The sequence below is a fragment of the Musca vetustissima genome, unplaced genomic scaffold (assembly GCF_032173495.1).
Source record: "Musca vetustissima isolate MV318-11 ecotype Yass unplaced genomic scaffold, APGP_CSIRO_Mvet_v1 utg113585, whole genome shotgun sequence".
Lineage (NCBI taxonomy): Eukaryota > Metazoa > Arthropoda > Insecta > Diptera > Muscidae > Musca > Musca vetustissima.
In genome coordinates, this window is record NW_026879905.1 from 12,239 (window position 1) to 28,764 (window position 16,526).

The 16,526-nt window shown below is 31.6% G+C and overlaps 2 protein-coding genes across 2 annotated transcripts; both read left to right on the plus strand.

Annotated features, from left to right (window-relative positions):
- Nucleotides 1-12,832: 12,832 nt before the first annotated feature.
- Nucleotides 12,833-13,467, plus strand: LOC133325108 (anaphase-promoting complex subunit 10-like). The gene is made up of 2 exons (XM_061533933.1): nucleotides 12,833-13,190; nucleotides 13,246-13,467. Exons 1-2 carry the CDS (start codon nucleotides 12,833-12,835, stop codon nucleotides 13,455-13,457), a joined length of 570 nt encoding a protein of 189 aa, XP_061389917.1. The 3' UTR covers nucleotides 13,458-13,467.
- A 1,430-nt stretch (nucleotides 13,468-14,897) lies between these two features.
- LOC133325107 (cytochrome c oxidase assembly protein COX15 homolog) lies at nucleotides 14,898-16,271 on the plus strand. Its single transcript, XM_061533932.1, has 3 exons — nucleotides 14,898-15,008; nucleotides 15,081-15,358; nucleotides 15,419-16,271. Exons 1-3 carry the CDS (start codon nucleotides 14,898-14,900, stop codon nucleotides 16,269-16,271), a joined length of 1,242 nt encoding a protein of 413 aa, XP_061389916.1.
- The last annotated feature ends 255 nt before the right edge of the window (nucleotides 16,272-16,526 follow it).

Consider the following 16,526-nt stretch of genomic DNA (forward strand, 5'->3'; position numbering starts at 1 on the left):
AAAATTCTTTACAAAGATTTTCTTGGCATTAATGATGGAACGCACGCACGCACTTGGGCACTTGTACACACACATACATAATTTTAGATATTAATTAATTAAATAAATGGATGTTAAGACTCTTGTAATCCTTTGTAGGAAATATGAAATAGAAATTTAAAATAATTAAATACACAATTAATTAAATTTATAAATTTAGTAATTACCTGTGATTTTCACCATGCCCACAATAAAAAGCAAAGGCAACAGCCAGGTATTCACTTTATGGAAATGCATTTTTTTGTTATTGTTGTTTAATTATTTTTTTCTATTAATTTTTTTTTAATTTCACTTATGGCTTTTTAATTATTTTTTTATTTTAAAATAGAATTCTGTTGCTTTAATGTTTTCCAGTTGCTGCTGCCTGGTGTTGCCTGCTGTCTGCCGTGTCTCTTTCTGTCTTTTTGCACAATACTTGAAACAAATGAATTATTTATAGTTTAATTTTTAAGCAATTTGTTTCGGTTTCGGTTTCTGTTTTTTTTTTTCAATTTTTCTTTTGTATTTTGGAATTGTAGTTTTCCTCCACTTGTCGTCTAGTCTAATGGCGATGATGTATGGTTGTTTGTTAGAGAGGATTTCTTTTTTTATATTTTGTAAAATTTGTGTTTTTTCTTCTGTTACTTATTCCTCTTCTTTGCCGTGTACGGTGTGTGGATTAAATGTGAACCACGCTGGACTTGACATAAATACAAACTGATGTGTGGTAATACATTTGCTTGGCCACAGAGCCAAAAAATAACACACCAACAAAAAAAAAACATTGGCGGCGCGGATTTTTATTATTATTGCTGTTGTTGTTGTAGTTGTTGTCTTTGTTTTTCTCTCACAGGGTTCTACATATTTTCCGGTTTGGTTTGCACAAACAGAAACAAAAATTCATTCAATAAAGACCCTCACAGTTTTGTGTTATTCTGGGTGTGTGTGCAACCTCCATCTCTCCCTCTCCATCAATTGAGTGCACACTTGGCCTGTCTCTCTCTCTCCCCATTTGTAAACCATTAGAAAATTATACACCGTAGGAAAAAATGTGTGAGAGCAGAGTGATAACAAAACGGTACAAGAAAATACAGTGAGAGAGAGCGCGCGCTCGAGAGAGTGCCTGTGTGTGAGCGCCCTAAAAGACGTCTTTTACATGTTTGTTTGTTTGCCTTTTTTGTTGTTGCTGTTGTTGTTTTGTTGTGCAGAAAAGGAAACCATGATCAATCAATCTAACTACTACCACCCCACTTAATATACATGCATGCGAACAACAGCAAACTGGAAAAGAAGAAGAATGGACGAAAACAAAAAAAACTGTTCTATTGTTCTTCCGCCTTTTGTAACAGAGTTGCCACAGGCATGTGTTAATGCTATTACAGTGAATATAAAGGAATTTCAATGAATAACTGATAATTATTGACATTTAGTGTGATAGTAAGGTGGAAATACATGAAGAGAGCAGATTACAAGGGACGACAATGACAAAATATAAATGTGGCTTTGGAATCCCCATTGTAATTTGACAATATCATAAGATATTTGCATTATTTTCTTTATAGATAAAAATTAGGTGATAGGATTCTATATATGGTTGCGTGGCCACATATCAAATTGATATGAAAATGATGACAATAAAACAGACATATTTAATTTTGAGGTAAAAAATTGTTCATAAAGCCTTTTGAAAACCTCTAAAATCTGTAAAATTAATAAATATTTGCCCACACGACAGTGTGAGACAACAAAAAGAGAAAATACCTTTATCCTGCAAAATTCAACGTAAAATATGTTATCCGAATTGCATAGACTATTTTCTATATAATCTATCATATCTTTCTCATTCTTTTGTGGTTGACGTTTCTGTGGAATTCGTTATATGAATCGTTTATTTTGAATGTGGTTTAAGTCCATTTTAGATTCTGATACAAATCTTGATTTCCTAGAATAGTTCGCCAAACATACATATTACGTTAGATATTCTTAAACATGATTATTTAAGGCATAAAGCCACAAACAAATTAATATCACTTTCCAAAATCTTTGAAACAAATCAAACCCCAACATTTCTATATCTCAATATAAAAAAAAATTACCATAAACCAAATATCTCCACAAAAAAAAATTAACTTCGGCCTATTTTTTCGGGTAGCCATATAAGGGTACCCGGTTTCTAAATGGCGGAAATAACTTTGGTAGATGACCTAGATAATTTATCTATGTTATTTAGATATCTTAGATAACATATCTATGCTAACTAAATAACGTAGATAATGTATTTATGCACTTTGGATTACTTAGATAACAAATCGATGCCTTGGATAACTTATCTGTGTTATGTAGATAATGTAGATATTTTATCTACGCTATTCCATGACTTAGATAATGTAAATTTCGTATATAGATAGCGTAGAAAATGTATCTATGATATGTAGATAACGTAGATAATCTCTATTTGTGGCATAGATGGCGCAGATAAATTATCTATGTTATGTAAATGAGGTAGATAAATTATCTATGCTATTTAAATGATGGCGTAGATAATATAGTTTTGGTTTATAAAAGGCGCAAATAACTTTAGTGATGACCTAGATTAAATTATCTATGTTATTTAGATATCTTAGATAACATATCTATGCTATGTTAATAACATAGATAATATATTTATGCAATTTAGATTACGTAGATAATACATCGATGCCTTCGATAACTTATTTATGTTATGTAAATTATGTAGATAATTTATCTATGTTATGTAGATGACACAGATAAGTTATGTAGGATATTTCCATGACCTAGATAATGTAAATTTAGTATATACAAGACACAGAAAAGTGTATCTATGATATGTTGATGACGTAGATAACCTTTATTTATTGCATAGATGGCGTAGATAAATTATCTATGTTATTTCAATGACGTAGATAAATTATCTTTGTCATATATTTGCCGTAGATAACATATTTATCTTACTTAGATACCGTTGATAATGTATCTGTGATATCTATAGATAAATTATCTATGAGATACAGAAAATAAAATATCTACAATGGTCAAATGCAAAATGCTAAAATCGATGTTAAGTAGATGACGTAGATAAATTATCTATGTTATTTTATATATCTAATATTTAATGTAGATAACTTATTTAACTTATATTTATTGATTAGATAAATTATCTACGAATTTTATTTCATGTAGATCCCATAATCGACCCATAAGACTTTTTTACAGGCCAGATAAATTATTATTTATTAAACCGATAAATTATCTACCAAAAAATATATATTATCTGCATTATCTATGTATTGTAAAGTCTAGATAAATTATCTGTTAACTGTTAAATTGTCTATAATAAGTTATTTATGCAATTTCGTAACTAAGATGATTAGTCTTGCCATTATATATCTCAGATAAATTCATATTTGTCAATTACATAATTTATCTACCATTCCAAAAATCATATGTATTATAATCTGCTTTATTTTTTCGAAAGTTAATTATCTATAATTGATTTTCATATTCCCCTGTTACCCACTCTAGTGTTCATTGTTGTGCAGAGATTTCAAATCTATTCATAATTCATTTTTTTTTTTGAAGTTTTTATTGTTCCAAGAACCTGCTGAATGTGTTAAATTTAGATACATAAAATAATAATAAAAAACTATAATAATAATTTTTTTTTATGTTTCAGAAACAAAGCCGGTTACTGGTAGTGATGTATTTAGTTTCGTGTCATCTAACTCTTGACGCAATTTCATTTATTTCCGTAATAGATTTTTTTTTTTTTGACCATCTTCAAAACGATTCTATTCGATACAATATATTTATGATTATTAGTAATTTATGTACATATATATGTATGGGTTTGGTGGTTTTCCTTTAAAGGGGGAATTCCAAAAGTAAAAAAAATCCCCTCATAATGAAAGGCCAGATAAATTGGCATTTATGAAACCGATAAATTATCTACCAAAAAATAAAGCCGAACAACAACACAAGCCACGGTGAAGGGAATATGGATAATTAATTAGAAGCACTGTACTGAATATAAGTAATAATCGGACCTATAATCGGGCTAGAGGGTATAACTATCACGAAATATTGCACAGGCTCGGAATAAAAATCCGCAGAAAGTTAGAGTTCCGTGGTAGTTGTGAAGTGTATCGTATGGTCGGCCCCGTCCGACTGTACTACTCCGCTCACTGTATTTTTTTTTTGGGGTTATCATAGGCTACGAAATCTTCCTACCAAAAATGATCAATATTGGTTTACATTTAAGGGTAACCCCATATAACAGGTCCCCCCCAGAATTTCCGCAATTTTGGGAATTTTATATACAGTGCCGATCACCTAATTATCACACTCCTGAAGGGAAAACAATTCGTACTGTAAACCTAAAATTGGAAAAGTCAGCATTTGTAAAAAAAATAAAGATGTGAATGACCCAGAAATTGCTAGAATAACTAGAGATCGATAAATATTTATAAAAATAAAGAAAAATTCGAAATAAAAACTCAAAAGTTAGAAATTCGCTTGAAGGACACCTTTAACTCCGAAAGGCTTCGAGAAAGAAAACCAGTATATTTTTTCCAATATGTAAGGAAATATCAATTAGTAATGACATTTGATATATCAAATCAGTTGTTTGAGTAGAACAACAAAAAAATTGTATCGAAAAAACTATCAGTCGAAACTAAAAGATGATGGATATTGGGGTATTTTGACCCGCAGAAATCAACGGGACACAGCTAAGATTTTTCTGATCTACTCAGGTTGATTTAAATATGTGGAAATGCCACAATACTATCCAAAAATTATGTTTTAGAATGATGTCAATTTAATCGATTTTAGCCTATCCGAACGAACAAATTTTGCATTCAGTCAAAATTTAAAGGATTTGAGTCGATCAACAAAATCTCACCTATGTGATTTAGACTTATACTGGTCAACATACCCCTATATCCATGATCTTTTAGTTTTGACTGACATTTTTTTTCGATAAAATCCTTTAAATTTTTAGTGGCTTACAAATGTCTTTAGTTGATAAGTTGTATTTATGTCGACTATTGTTGCGAAATTGCATCTACGAATTAAATCCAAACGTGTCAAGGTTCGGACATTTGGTATCACACCAGAACATTCCCTTTCAGAGCAGATTTTTCTTGTAGTGACGAACTTTTTTCCATACAGACTACAATATTTTTCTTTCAGTTTTAATTTTTATTTAATTTTTATTTATTGTTAAATTGTTTTTATTATGTTTTTACACTTAAGGGGTCCCCTCCCTCCATTCTCGGGGTCAAAAATTTTTTTGATTTAATTCGAATCTACACTACAAAATTTCAAGTGAAAATCTCAAGAACTCTTCCCTTAAATATTCTCTTCGTAAAAGTTATACTAACAGGCAACCGTATTACCCATTTTTTTTTAATTTTGTATTTATTTTTTTTTAGTTTTTTTTTTGTAATTTTTATGATTTTTTCAACTTTTAATTTTTTGTTTTATTTTATTTAGTTTTTATTATTTTTTTAATTTTTATTAATTAATTTATATTTTTTAATTTTTCTTTTTTTAATTTTAATTTATTTTTTAATTTTATTTATTTATATATTTTTTATTTTTTTGTAGTTTTTAATATAATATTTGGTGATTTTTTTTCAATTTTTTTTATTAATTTTTTAATTGTCATTTATTTTATTTTTTATTTATTTTGCTTTTATTTTTTTTAATTTTTATTTATTTTTTTTAATTTTTTTTTTTAATTTTTTTTATTTTATTTAGTTTTTATTATTTTTTTAATTTTTCTTAATTTATTTTTTTTTAAATTTTTCTTTTTTAATTTTAATGTATTTTTTTAATTTTATTTATTTATATTTTTTTTAATTTTTTGTAGTTTTTAATATAATATTTGGTAATTTTTATGATTTTTTCAATTTTTTTATTAATTTTTTACTTGTCATTTATTTTATTTTTTATTTATTTTGCTTTTATTTTTTTAATTTGTATTTATTGTTTTTTATTTTTTTTATTTAGTTTTTATTTTTTTTTTTAATTTTTATTAATTTATTTTTTTAATTTTAATTTATTTTTTAATTTTAATTTATTTTTTTAATTTTATTTATTTATATTTTTTTATTTTGTTTTAATTTTTTTGTAGTTTTTAATATAATATTTGGTAATTTTTATGATTTTTTTTTTCAATTTTTTTTATTAATTTTTTAATTGTCATTTATTTTATTTTTTATTTATTTTGCTTTTATTTTTTTTTTAATTTTATTTATTTTTTTTATTTTATTTAGTTTTTATGTTTTTATTTTTTTTTAATTTTTATTAATTTATTTTTTTTAATCTTTCTTTTTTAATTTTAATTTATTTTATTTTTTTAATTTTTATTTATTTAAATTTTAATTATTTTTCATGAATTGTATTTCCATATTCTCCCATTATTATTATTTTTTAATTTATTTTAATGGTTTAAAAAATCCCTTTTATATATGTCACACTAACTAGGCAACCCTATTCCCTTACGTTTCATTGTTCAGCAACTCAATTTACAAAAACCGTTGCTCTTTTCGCTTTCCTATTATTTGCCTTTGGTTCCTTTACAAAAACAAAACGAAAAGTGCCGAGTAGAATAGTGTGTGTGTCTGTGCGGTGTGTAAACAACCATTCACATTACATTCGGTGTGGGCAGCGTGACCGTTGTGCCACTAAAGTGGCAATTTTGCCATTTTTTTTCGCCTTTGCTACTTTTGTGATACTTTTTCATTTTGATACAAAATGTGCCACTTTTTGAATTTTTGTGAAACTTTTTGTTACTTTGTGCCACTTTTTTAAAAAAGTACATAAATTAAAGCGATTTTTCATAAAACATAATGATTTGTTTTGTAATATTGTATCAGACGGAGCGATTTTTAACTATGTTGTGTTTTTTAACAAACGGAGCAATTTTTAACTAGGGTTCAGTTTGTAACAGACGGAGCGATTTTTATTATTATTATTAGGTCGCATTCGCATTTGTGTGTTGGTCTGTTCCCGTACTGCAAGAATCTATTAGATTTTACTATTTTCTTCGATAACATAAAGGAAAATTCGTTATCGTAGTAAAAAGTAGTAGATTGTTGCAGTACGGGAACAGACCATGTGTGTTTCGGTTTGTAGAATTTTCTGTACCCTTACTACAAGAATCTACTACTTTTTACTACGAGAACGAATTTTCCTTTATGATATCGAAAAAAAATAGTAAAATCTAGTAGATTCTTGCAGTACAGGAACAGACCAATAGTATATACCGCTTATATATTGTAAGAATATGTGATTTTATTTAGTTTTTTTCAGTTCACTGTATATTAAAATACACGTGAATTAATTATTTGTAATGTTTTATATAGTTTTTTATTAAATAAAAAGTAACAAATGTGTGCCACTTTTTGTGACACTTTTTCAGAAGTTATGTGCTACTTTTTTTAAAAAATGATACTTTTTGTGATACTTTTTGAAAATTTTCAGCGGTCACGCTGGGTGTGGGTACATGTGGATGTTATTGCTTTGAAGATTTTTGCGGTTTGTTGATGTTTTATGTTGTAGAGGAGCAGCCAAAGCTGCTGATGATGTTGCCTCTGGCTGGTTGTTTTATTTCAACCGACCACCATTCATCCATCCATTCAGTCAGCCAGCCATTCATGCCACCCTCGGAAAAATGCCTTTATTATGTGAAGCGAATACAATGGAAAGAAACATTTTGCCACTGGCTTGGCTGTAACAATGCTGCTGTTGATTGTTAAGTTGGCGCTAATATTTGTTTTTCCCCCCAAAACCACGAAAGATGCTTATACTCTCCGTTATTCTATGGGCGCTCTCACTCACTCACTCCCTCACTCTTTTTTGTTTTGTTTGATTTACTCTCTCTCTCTCTCTCCTGTGTAGTCGTAGTTGGGGGATTCTTGTTGTGCCATGAACATATTTGCATCGTGCTATCATATCATTCTCCTCCATATCATCATCATCGTCGTCGTGTAATGTTCGTGTGTGTTGTTGTTGTTTTTATTGGGTTATGATGTTCGTGTTGTTGTTGCTGTTTGTTGTTAGTGTGCTGCTGATGACTCATTCCAGGAAGGATTTTTGTTATTTACTAGTCGTTTGGTGCTCTGTGTTGTGTGGCTAAATTGCTTGGTGTCATGATGTACACCACACATATGTGTGTATGTCTAGTTGGATTAGTGTGAGTGCGTGTGTGTGTGTGTGTCCCCACTGTTGTTGTTGTTTTTGTAATGAAAATTGCTGCAAAATGGTTACACTGCCTTTTTATGGATAAAAACACACAAATTTTAGCATTTAATGAGATTTTTATGTAGTGGGGCATTTTTTGTTGGTGTTGCCTCAAACTCCGACGCCGCCAAGCCGAAAAAACGACGCCATTCACTTTTTTGTTGTTGTTGTATTATTATTTTTTTTTTTTGGGTTAAATGGTTATTAAATGTGGGAGTGGAGGAAGTGTTAAAACTGGCAAAACTGGGTTTGGTTCAAAGAGATAATTCAAAGAGAGAGAGAGTGAGAGAGAATGAGAGTAGTAAAAGTGGAGTTTGAGGTTACGGTAATATTTTGTTGTTGTTTTAGAGGTGAATTTTTTGACAATGATGGTCACGATGATAATGCTGACAATCAAAAGAGCGCCTGAGAGAGAGAGGAAACACCACCCGCCGTTTAATGGTGCCAGCAGCAGCGTCATTCCATATACGAAAAAAGTATTGCACTGACATTGCTCCACGACAAACGATGGCGACGATGACATGGGTGATGTCGTCTTTTGCTTCCATTGGAATTGGGTCAAGGACGGCTTGAAGAAAAATAGAGAAATACATTTTGGTGTGTGTGTGCGTATGTGTGTTTGTGTGATAATTTTTCCTGTAGTGTGTCTGTACTACTTTTTTGTTTTTGTTCTTCACTTTTTGAACTTTCACTCTACGTAAGCAGGAATGAACATGTAAGCCAATGTAATGAGTATTCTCAGTGATAGATAGAAAACGGGAAAAAGAGAGAGAGCGAGAGTTAAGAGGGAGTTGTTTGAGTAACTAAATTATAATGTGTGTGATGAAATACATTTTTTTTAAAGATTTATTTCTTCATTTCATGTTTTTTTTTGTTGTTGTTGTCTCATTGTAGTAAAATAAAAAAAATAAACTTAAGCAGCCAATGACATCATATCCCAGTTGGATTCACTATCTAACCATTTACAATGGCTGTTAGTTTGTTGCTGTGCATTCTTAATTGCTTGACTGGGTGGTGGTGGTGGTTCGGCCACTTGGTTAGCAGTGGGTGATTCATGGCTAATCTATGTTTTGTGTAAATTGTGTAAGTCCATTTTTTGCCGTTTTTCCATACAGAACGTGTTACATTTGACACGTAGTAGTGAATTCCCTTACACATTATCGCCTGAGCTAATAATAAAGAAAAAAATATATATTCAACACATGTTTACCTTGAAGAATAAGTATTTTACAACAAATAGATTTTATTTTTTTTATTGGCAAATATGTCAAAGTTGAGGGAGGAGAAATGGGAGAACTGAACAGGGAAGCAGGGAATTGCCTCTCTTTAAAAAGAGTGATTATCAAAATCGATTTTTGAATTTGATATTAAAAATAATATTTCTATAAAATCCAACAGGAATCAAAGATGCAGTGGTTCTACAGCAAGTGTACGGAATAGCTTTATTAAATAATCGTGACCAGTAAAAAAATAAATATTAATTCCTTATTTTTAAAATAGTAAATATTGGGCGCACTATGGGCAAGGATGGTTACAAAAACCGATTATTGGATTTGATATTAAAAATAATATTTCTATAGACTCCCGCAGGAGAGAGAATTACAGTGGTTCTACAGCAAGTATACGGGATTCATTTATTAAATAATCGGAGCTATTAAAAAATAAATCTTAACTCCAAAGCTAAATATTTTTGGTATTGTAAATTTTGGGCGCCACGTGCCGATAAAAATAATTGTTTATTTATAGTAAGTGATTGAATTACAAATATTATTGAAAGGAATGCTAAAAATGGCGCTAATCCACCTAATGAAAGAAGATTAAAAAATAAGAAAAATTTTATGCTTCATGGAAAAATAATGACAATAAAAAATAATAATCAGATATGTAGTTGTTCTATAGCGAAGGCTAGTCAAAATGAATCTTAACTGCAAAGCAAATAATGATTTTTTTTTAATATAGCAAATATTGGGCGCCACGATCTACCTCTACCACGATCTAGGATGGTTTGACGTCGCATCGATGTAATAAAATTCGATTATTTGTTCTGATATTAGAAACAATATTCCTAAAGTCTCACAGTTGCAGAGGTGCTGTAGAACCTCTGTACGGGATTCCTTTATTAAATATGTATTTGTTAGTATTTTAATGTAGTAAATATTGGGCGCCACGAGCTAAAACTGAAAATGTCAATAAAAATGATGATTGAATTACAAATATTTTTGAAAAGAATCCAAAAAAAATTGCGGTAATCCACCTAATGAAAGAAGATTAAAAAATAAGAAAAATGTAATGTGACTTACATTGGGCGCCATCATACACAATCACTTATTTAAATGTTTTGGGCGTCACATCATACAGGAAATGATTACAACATCCAAACTTTCAGTTCAAAACAGAGTCAATTGAATAAATTTTTTGCAAAAAACATCTAAAATGGCGCCCAAATGGATAGTACCGAAGTTAAAATGCCCATTCAGCAGGAAGTTCCTCAATTTTGCAAATGGATGTTCGATTACTACGCTCTTTTAAAGTATTTTGAATGTGACTCACGTTGGGCGCCATCATAACCAACGACTTATTTAAATGTTACGTAGTCGCTAAACCCCTGGAAGGAATTCAGGCCATATATTTACAAAAATCATTTAAAATGGCGCCCAAATAGATACTACCGAGGTTAAAATGCCCATTCAGTTGGAAGTTCCTCAATTTTGCAAATAGAATTTCGATTATTATGCTCTTTGAAGTATTTTGAATGCGGTTCATATTCAGCGCCATCATGCACAATCACTTATTTAATTTAATTTTTTTGTGGTCGCTAAACCTGGGGACAAATTCAGTCCAATATTGATAATGCAAAGATTTATATTGGGCGCCACAACAGAGGTTTCGATTCTGAGGAACTATTAACATTTTTCGGACACTTAGATCCGTAAAAAATTAAACGAAGATCCCAAGATGCCCAATACGTAGCAGTTTGGTTTATTCGCTCTTTAAAGTGTTCTCGAATATGACCCACATTGGGCGCCATCATACATTATCACATATTTGAATGTTACGTGGTCGCTAAACCCCTGGAACGAATCGAGAACGATTTACGTTGGGCGCCACGAAATGATTTCAGAGATTTGCCACTGGGGAAGTATGAACATTTTTCGGACACTTAGATCTTAAAAAAAAATATATTTTTTAATAAAAAAAAGAAAAGAGGCAAAATTTAAAAAAATTATAAACATAGGAGATTCTTTTCGCAGTAATGCGATGTCGATAGGTTGCCAATCGCTCCAATTTAGAGGTATAGGGATTTTAGTTGATAAGAAAAACATATAATATTGTGACGTCAAATTTAGATGTGTAAAAAAATCTACGCTTAAGAGTCTGATAATCTGTGAAAAGTATTTTTTAAAAAATCCAGGCTTCAGCGACGGATAGTCTGTGAATAATTGTCTATAAAATTAGCCACGTTTTAGGACTAGATAGTCTGTGAAAAATATTATCTGAAATATCCACGCTTAAGGGCCAAAAGTCTTTGAAAAATATTTTTTAAAAAAAGTTCAGGTTCAGGGTTAAATAGTCCGTGAAAAATATTTTCTTTAAAAAGTCTAGGTTTCAGTGGTGAAGTCCAGGTTTCTGGTGAAAAAATCCAGGGTTCAGTGACGGATAGTTTGTGAAAAATTTACTTTAAAAAAAAATCCACGTTTCAGGGAGGGAAATTCTGTGAAAAATAAGATTAAAGAAGTTCACGTTTCAAGACCGAATAGTCTGTGAAAATATTCTTTAAAAATGTACTCTTCAGGGCCGTGTAGTCTATAAAAAATATTCTTTAAAAAACCAAGGCTTCAGGACAGGAAAGTCTATGAAAGACATTCTTTAAAAAAATCGGGCTTCAGGACCGGAAAGTCTTTGAAACACATTCTTTAAAAAAAAAATCACGCTTCATGACCGGAAAGTCTATGAAACACATTCTTTAAAAATTTCCACGCTTCAGGGCCGGATAGACTGTGATAATGTTCTTAAAAATATCCAAGCTTCAGGGCCGGATAGACTCTGACAATGTTCTTAAAAATATCCACGCTTAGTCTGTGAAAATATTCTTAAAAATATCCACGCTTAATGGTCCAATAATCTGGGAAAATAATTTAATAAAAAGTCCACGCTTGATAGTCTGATAGCCCGTGTAAATAGCCTAAAAAAATCCACCATTAAGCCCCATTTAGTTCTGAAAAAATATTCTTAAAAATCTAAGCCAATGGGATCGATGAGCCATCAAAAATATTCGTTAAAATACGATTTCTCGCAATTTATTCTATTTCTGGGGACTTTTGCTTCATAAAAAATATGGCAACACAAATCAACAAGTGAATCAGCTGTTTTCTATCCCACAAACGATTTCTACAACCCTACTCTCTACCATTTCATTTTTCGATCTTTAATACCCTGCCCGCTTTTTGTTTTGATTTTTCGAGGAAGCGCAAAGGAGCTTTCTAGGTGTGCGAGAAAAATCCTTTCCTACTAACAGACAAATCGACACAAAATCCCACCTTTCCAAATGAATAATGAAGAAAGTGAAAAAGCGGACATCAAAGAAGATCCCCTGGAAGAAGAGCGGAATGGTATGGTACGCGAAGTTGGCAATCAAGCCGTTTGGAGTTTATCATCATGCAAACCGGGTTTTGGTGTAGAACGTTTACGTGATAATATTATGGATACATATTGGCAATCGGATGGCCAACTGCCACATTTGGTGAACATCCAATTTCATCGGAAAACGAATATCAGTCAAATTTACATCTATACCGATTATAAACTGGATGAAAGTTATACACCATCTAGGATCTCGATACGAGCGGGATCACATTTCAATGATTTGCAAGAGTTGCAAATTGTTGATTTAAATGAACCCACTGGTTAGTATTCTACACATTTATAGGGAATAGATTTTTAATGTTTCTTATTTTTTAGGTTGGGTTACCATACCCATAAAGGATGGCAGTGTCAAATGCATCCGCACCTTTATGCTGCAAATTGCTGTCATTTCAAATCATCAAAATGGCCGTGATACGCATATGCGCCAAATCCGCATACATGCCCCGGTGGAAGATCGCCACTATCCCTTGGAACTGTTTGGTAAATTCAGTACTGTAAATTTTCAAAAATTTGCCACATTACGTTAGGTTTTTTTGTATTAAGAGAGATGTATTTTTTTGTAAACGAATTTCAAATTATTTATTAAAAATAAAAAAGTTTTTGTAAAAATAAAAACATTTTAAATTTTATAATGCAAATACTTATACGAAAAAATCTCTCATAGCAGACCCAAAGGCTGTCAGAACCTTAGGCACGGATGTCTTAAAAGATATTTTTTACAGACTATCGGATCCTTAGGCGTGGATTTTACAGACTCTTAGGCGTGGATTTTTTCAAAGAATATTTTCCAGAGTCTGTCAGGCCCTTAGGCGTGGATTTATTAAATAATATTTTTTCAAGGGCCAACTGAGGCGTGGAGTTATTAAAGAATATTTTTCAAGGGCCAACTTAGGCGTGGATTTATTAAAGAATATTTTCCAAGGCCTTCCATAAGGCGTGGATTTATTAAAGAATATTTTCCAAGGCCTTCCATAAGGCGTGGATTTATTAAAGAATATTTTCCAGAGTCTGTCAGGCCTTTAGGCGTGGATTTATTAAAGAATATTTTCCAGAGTCTATCAGGCCTTTAGGCGTCTAATAGGAAAAGAGGAAATCCACCAATCGAGGACGATAAAGTCTTCTAATAGAAGACAAGGAAGTCTTCTAATAAAGTCTTCAAATAGAAGACAAGAAAGTCTTCTAATAGAAGACAAGGAAGTCTTCTAATAAAGTCTTCAAATAGAAGACAAGAAAGTATTTTAATAGAAGACAATAAAGTCTTCTAATAGAAGACAATAAAATATTCTAATAGAAGACGATAAAGTCTTCCAATAGAAGATGATAAAATCTTCTAATTAAAAACTTTGTCAATAGATGTCGAGAATGTGTTCTAGTAGTTGAGCGGTCTTCTAATATTAAATTATTAATTAAATATTGCATAATATTCTTTAATAAAACTTTTGATCTTTTTAATAGAAGACTAGTGAAATACTGCAAAATGTGGAATGGCTGTGGAAAGTATTTCTATAAAATATTATACTATTTAGTAATTAAAGAATCGCAAACATATTCTTTAATAGAAATTCCAATCTTTTTTAATTATTGTGTTGAAGCCTATTCAAAAAAGTGTTTTTAATAGTTTATGTTTTTCGTTATCACCCTGTATTTTATGTTCGTGTCATTTTACGATCTATTAAACCCTACCCATTGATGTTAAATTAAATAACATCTGTGTTTTTGTTTAAATAAATAACTATTAAGGAGGCAGCGGTATATAAAAATGATACAATTTAATTCCCTTTCGATTGCCTTCTCCCCCTTCATTTAAAAAATGTATTAATTTATTAATTTTAAGTTAAAATTCCTATTGAGTTCACGCAGTTCCATTCAGTGAACAGCTACGTTAGTTCATTCTAGAACAAAACACACTCGCCTCCTTTTGCAGTGTGATTGGATAACTCTGCCGAAAAAAGAAACAAAAAGAAAACATGAGCCGGCTTTTAAGGGCAGCTTGCAGTGTTGTTACTCCTCAATTGAGGAGTAACAGTCATCTGGTGCATAGAGGAATAAGGAATCTGTCCACTGGTATTACAACAAAGGTAATTTTAATTCAAAATTGAGTTGCAATTATGATGAAATTCAATGGCTTCTCTTCTTCTTTCGGTCCACAGTCATTACTTAAACCCAACACCTTTAAGGCTCCCATTATACGGATATGCCACAGTCAAAGTCAACAGATTGCCGTACAAGGAGAAAAGGCTGTGGGCAAATGGTTGATGGTTTGTGGTGGCATGGTTTATTTGGCTGTTGCCTTGGGTGGTGTTACCCGCCTCACCGAGTCGGGTTTATCAATGGTCACATGGAAATTGTTGGGTGAGAAATTTCCCACCACACAGGCTGAGTGGGAAGAGGAATTTAGGCTATATCAACAATATCCGGAATTTAAGATGTAAGTTAGAATTAAATTATTCAAATTTTTAGATATCGGAATAACCCTTTACCCTTTTAGGAAAAATCAAAACATGACTGTGGATGAATTTAGACGCATTTTCTGGATGGAGTACATACATCGCATGTGGGGTCGTGCCATTGGTGCAGTGTTCTTGCTGCCAGCCATTTACTTTTGGTCCAAGGGCCGTTTAAATTCCACCACCAAGAAATTTGTTTTACTTATGGGCTCCTTGATTGGAGCCCAAGGCCTAATGGGTTGGTACATGGTTAAATCGGGTTTGGAAAATCGTTTTGAAGATGTCAATGATGTGCCACGTGTATCACAACATCGTCTTGCTGCCCATTTGGGTGTTGCCTTTGTCCTTTACACTCTGTTCCTATCACAGGGCCTTAAGAAGCTGTTGCCCGCCGAACAGTTCCCCACAGCCAGTTTGAGTACATTGCGTTTTAAGCGATTTGCCTATGCTGCCAAGGGTTTAATTTTCCTGACAGCCTTCTCTGGGGCATTTGTAGCTGGTCTAGATGCTGGTTTGGTTTATAATTCATTCCCGAAAATGGGCGATAAATGGTTACCCGATGACCTGTTGGCATTCCAACCGATTAATAAGAATATTACCGAGAATCCTACAACGGTACAATTCAATCATCGCATTTTAGGTGTTACCACATTGACATTAGTCTCTGCCATGTGGTTGTTGTCGAGACGCACTAGATTACCCAAACGGGCCTATTGGGCCATGAATTCTGCCGCCTTGGTGGCATGGCTACAGGTCACTTTGGGTATTAGCACTTTGCTGAATCATGTCCCCGTGCATTTGGCTGCCGCCCATCAATCGGGTTCATTGTTGTTGCTCTCGTTTGCCGTTTGGCTTTGCCATGAAATGAGATATTTGAAGTACTTACCTAAATAGAGACCAGTGAGAAATAACGATAATTTATTTTGTAAAGTATTATAAGATGTAAAATGTAACGTATAATGTTTGTTAATGAATTTTGATTATATCAAAATTAGTGCGGCTATTTGTTTGTAAATAAATACAAATTAATGAAATTAATTTAAAGAATATGAAAATGTTGAATTCTGAATTCGAATAAAGTTGAAATGTATTTAAAATATATATAGCTATTTTTAATGAAGAAGATATTCTTTTATAAATCCATGCCTA

What these genes read in the sequence shown, in the direction of transcription:
- LOC133325108 (XM_061533933.1), top strand. Translation starts at nt 12,833, where the DNA reads ATGAATAATGAAGAAAGTGAAAAAGCGGACATCAAAGAAGATCCCCTG. An exon ending in TGATTTAAATGAACCCACTG is followed by an intron (nt 13,191 to 13,245) that starts GTTAGTATTCTA and finishes CTTATTTTTTAG; the next exon opens with GTTGGGTTACCATACCCATA.
- LOC133325107 (XM_061533932.1), top strand. Translation starts at nt 14,898, where the DNA reads ATGAGCCGGCTTTTAAGGGCAGCTTGCAGTGTTGTTACTCCTCAATTG. An exon ending in CCACTGGTATTACAACAAAG is followed by an intron (nt 15,009 to 15,080) that starts GTAATTTTAATT and finishes TTCGGTCCACAG; the next exon opens with TCATTACTTAAACCCAACAC. An exon ending in CAATATCCGGAATTTAAGAT is followed by an intron (nt 15,359 to 15,418) that starts GTAAGTTAGAAT and finishes TTACCCTTTTAG; the next exon opens with GAAAAATCAAAACATGACTG.